Below are 4,468 nucleotides of genomic sequence, written 5' to 3'. Positions count from 1 at the left end.
CTTTAAGTACTGAAGCAGGATAGCATCAGGGACTGAAGGCCCAATTTCTACAAAATATCTGATTTCATTGATTGTATACATTTCCTTTATCATGGCCATTTGTCTCCCTAGTACAGCTATGACGCAATAATCCAGACAAAAGCAAGTATTACATATTTAGGTACTTTGTTAAAAGCTATACTTGTACAAGGTAGAATTGGGATGAGTAAAAATAATGCTTTCCACTTCAAAGTTTATTCTGCAAGCAATTAACTCTTCTGGGCAGCAGCCAGTTTCTTCGCCTTGTCCTTCTTGAGGGGACCCATAAAGACAGACTTCTCGGCACTGGTCTGGAAGCAGGAGTGACCGTACTTGCTGCTGGTATCAATGAACTGCAAGTCAATCTTCTCCATGGCAGAACGCTTGGTCTGGGGATACAGGCACTTCCTCATGCACAGCACCCTCTTCCTGGGGCCAGCAGTGCAACCCTTCAGCATAACGAAGTCTTGGTTAACTTCACCATAGTGGGGGAAACCACCCATGGGCGTAATGGTCTTCTCCGTCAAATCATAATCGGTGGAGGCATTGTTCTTGATAACCTTAAAACAAAAACAAACCACAATAAGTATCATGTAACAGTTTGTAAATACCCAGCAATCCTGTTAGAATAGACCTCTATATTCAAATAAAAGATTTTTTCTTACCTTGCCTTCCTTGGTGTGGATGCCCTTACCAATACGGTAAATCTTCTTGTTCCTCTCAGTACGGTGGTGGTAACCCTTCTGACCTGCACGTGCAACAGTGAACTGCACACGGCTAGGATGCCAAGCACCAATACAGGCAACCTTGCGGAGACCCTTGTGGGTCTTGCGGGGCAGCTTCTTTGTGCCCCAACGAGAAGTTACACCTAAAGGGGGAGAAATTTCATTTCAGTATGCTTAATATACCATGTCATATCTAATTTACCTAAAACAAGTCAAATATAGACTAGAGTGAAATTCTTACTCACCCTTCATTCCCTTGCCCTTGGTGACACCAATGACGTCAATCATCTCATCTTGGGCAAAGACGGAGTCGATAGGGATCTGCTTCTCAAAGTGGTTGACTGCCCAGTCAACCTTCTCAGAGACTGTACCACCATTTAGCTGGATCTCCATAATGTGGGCCTTCTTGAACTTTTTGCGGAGGATCCTGACCTGGGGGAGCATTCTATTAGTTCTCATCCTGATACATATACAGATTTAATCAAACTCAAGTAAACAATTTCAGTAAGTACTGTGGTTTGTACATACCTGGGTGTGGGCAATGATACGGATGTGTGTGCAGTACTTCTTCATCTTGGCGATCTCCCTCTTGATCATTTTCTTGCCAAGGGAATCCTGCCACTTCTGAGCAGCATTGGTGAAAGCCTTCTTCTTGGACTTGTGCCTACACAAGGAGGGGGAAAAGTGTGAGGGCCTCTATCGCAAGCAAACTCTTGGAGGCAGAGACCCATCACACACAAAGAGCCCTGTCCTTCAAACAAGGTGCTCTTATGTAGGGTTATGGCCTCCTTCACCTGAATGCCTCATGGGTAGTCTTCAAGCGTTAAGGATGAATTGGTTACATGTCTTTGACCAAGTATATACCCATCAGCCATACAAGATAATGGAGGGGAACCCCAAGCCAACCCCAAACTCATGGCCAAAGGGATGCCAGAGGAGTAAAGGATCGCTTCAGTTTGGGTTTGCGGTCAGTAACTCATCCGTACGCAATATCTATCATGCCAAAAAGTTATTACATGAACCCAAACAAAATATAAAATGCTTACCAGTTCTTGTAGAATCTCCTTTTGCATTCTTCTGACAAATGCTCGGCCCAAATGGTCTTCAACACTCGCAGGCCACGAGGCGTCTGGATGTAGCCAACAACACCAACGCACACCATAGGGGAGTTTCAATGATGGTTACGGCTTCCAACACCTCTTTCCTGTTGATCTCTGAAATAAGCAGCTTTCATTACCATTTGTATTCTCAAACCCCAAAGACAAGTTGAGAAAACCAAAAGCAGAATAAAGCTACATGTACACATTCCAATACATACTTGATCCAGGCTTGTCAGCAACCCTGACAATGTGGGTCATGCCAGCCTTGTAGCCGAGGAAGGCCGTGAGGTGCACTGGCTTGCTCTTGTCATCCTTGGGGAAGGTCTTCACCCTGGGACGGTGGCGCCTGCAGCGCTTCTTGGGGTAGAAGGCCATAGACCCATGACGGGGCGCGCTAAACTTGCGGTGAGACTGGAAGAAGAAAAATCGGGATTTCAGAATCATATGGACGTCAACTTAAAAGCCAATTTATTTTGGTCCCACACTGGCACCTGCTCAGACAACTTGGATCTCGGGAATGTGGCAAAGGAACCCATAATGTAAAGATAAAGAACAAGCTGAAAATTTACTTTAGATTATGGGTGCTTCCCCTTCAGAAAATCCCTCTCACTAGTGATAGTAAAATCCACTAGTACACGAAAACGCCATTAGAATCAGAGACGGAAACATTGCACATTTCACACCCATGTACTTAAACAGAAACCAATGAAATTATTATAGAATGGAAAGCTTAAATAAGTACGTCTTAGTGGGCAGAATGACACGAATTTACACTTATAACTAAGGAGCATATGAACATCCCAAAACGGTTTCCAACTCCCTAGTTCCTCTGGAAATTATACATCAAAACAACCTTTATCTTCCTGTTCTAAGCCTAATATCTTAAATCGAGCAAGCAACAATTAACCACTTAAAATACTTCCAAAACTACTTCCATCTGCTTCTCAACGTGTCCGTCAACCACGCGGCCGGCCCTCGGTCTCTCGGAAACACCCTTTTTTCAAACGCAGAAATCAAATTCCGCTCCGATAACAACCTCATCTCTCATGACACCAAATTCACTAAACAATTCCACGGATATATGAAGGAGTACACTTAAAATTTCGCCCAAAAACGCCAAGCACTGTACGGGCGACACTCACCATCTTGCCTCACGTACGGGAAAGGCCTGATGGCGGCTGCGCGGGCTATTTATATGCCTCCTCTCGCGCACGCTGTTGCCACGTCTACGATCTGGCGCGGTTTATGAATTCATCTATTTTTATAACAAAGTATGCTGGGATCATGATGTGGAGAAAAAAGTGATAAGTCGGGATATTAGTGCATGTTTAGGGGGGTGGATAGATTGATGTATGGATTTCTATAATTAATTATTTACTGTGAGCTGAGTAGTATTGTCAGTATTGATGGAATGTTTTATTTGATGTGAATAGTTTTGTGTACATGTATCTAATATAATCATTCAAGTATAATGACAAAGAAAAGAACACACACACACACACACACACACACACACACACACACACACACACACCACACACAAAATATATATAATTATATATATATATATATATATATATATATATATATAATAGTATAGATATATATAGATAGAATAATAGGGGCTGATAGTAATATGTATATATATATATATATATATATATATAAAAATAATATATCTATAGTATAATGTATTATATATATATAATATTCATTGAATATAAATAACCCAAAAAAAAAGGGGAAAAAAAAAAAAAAAAAAAAAAAAAAAAAAAAAAAAAAAAAAAAAAAAAAAAAAAAAAAGAAAAATTTTAAAAAAATAAAAAAAAAAAAAAAGGGAAAAAAGAAGGGTAAAATTAAAAATTTGAAAAAAAGGGGGAAAGAAAAAAGAATGGGGAATAAAAGGGAAGTAAAAAGTGAGGGGTGGTATTATAGTTTATTTGGGAAATTGGGGGAATAAATAAATTTAAAAAAAGAAATGGGAAAAATAAATGGGAAAAAAAGTGAAAAGGGGGATATAGGATGTTTAAGGTGATAGTTTAAATGTATAATTTTAAAAAAATTATGGAGGGAAAAAGAAGGGAGGATTAGTTTAAAATATTTTATATATAAAAAAAGGGAAAGAAAAAAAAAAAAAAAAGTGGAAAATAAAAAAAAAAAAAAAAAAAAAAAATAATTAAAAAATAATAATATAAAAATATAAAAAAAAATATATAAAATATATAGAAAAAAATATATATTATATAATAAAAGGGGAATATATAATAAAAATAAGGAAATAATATAAATAAAAAATATATTTAAAATAAAGAAAAAATTAAAGAATAAAATAATAATAATTAAAAAATAAAAATAATCTATATATAAAATAAATAAATATATAAGAATTTTTATGGGGTTTAAAAGATAAAAATATAAAAAAAAAAATAAAGGAAAATTTAAAAAAATATTTATAAAATTATAAAAAATAAAAAGAAAAAAAAATAAATAAAATAAATAAAAAAAATATATAAAAAAATAATATATTTTATATATTATATAAATTAAATTTTATATATATAATTAATATATTAATATAATAAAAATTTTATAATAGTAATAAAATATTAGATAATATATTATATA

General features: G+C 36.0%; 1 protein-coding gene across 1 annotated transcript; it reads right to left on the bottom strand.

Moving 5' to 3' along the window:
- Positions 1-218: 218 nt before the first annotated feature.
- LOC119569102 (60S ribosomal protein L3-like) lies at positions 219-3,009 on the bottom strand. Its single transcript, XM_037917416.1, is given in 8 exon segments — positions 219-578; positions 684-886; positions 989-1,175; positions 1,272-1,407; positions 1,790-1,910; positions 1,913-1,957; positions 2,062-2,254; positions 2,986-3,009. Coding segments are annotated over 8 exon segments (1,218 nt in total). The 5' UTR covers positions 2,989-3,009; the 3' UTR covers positions 219-248.
- Between the last annotated feature and the right edge of the window lie 1,459 nt (positions 3,010-4,468).

The sequence above is a fragment of the Penaeus monodon genome, unplaced genomic scaffold (genome assembly GCF_015228065.2).
Source record: "Penaeus monodon isolate SGIC_2016 unplaced genomic scaffold, NSTDA_Pmon_1 PmonScaffold_12567, whole genome shotgun sequence".
NCBI classification, from domain to species: domain Eukaryota; kingdom Metazoa; phylum Arthropoda; class Malacostraca; order Decapoda; family Penaeidae; genus Penaeus; species Penaeus monodon.
Note: the sequence above shows the minus strand (reverse complement) of the source record. Positions and strands in the feature narration are given on the sequence as shown.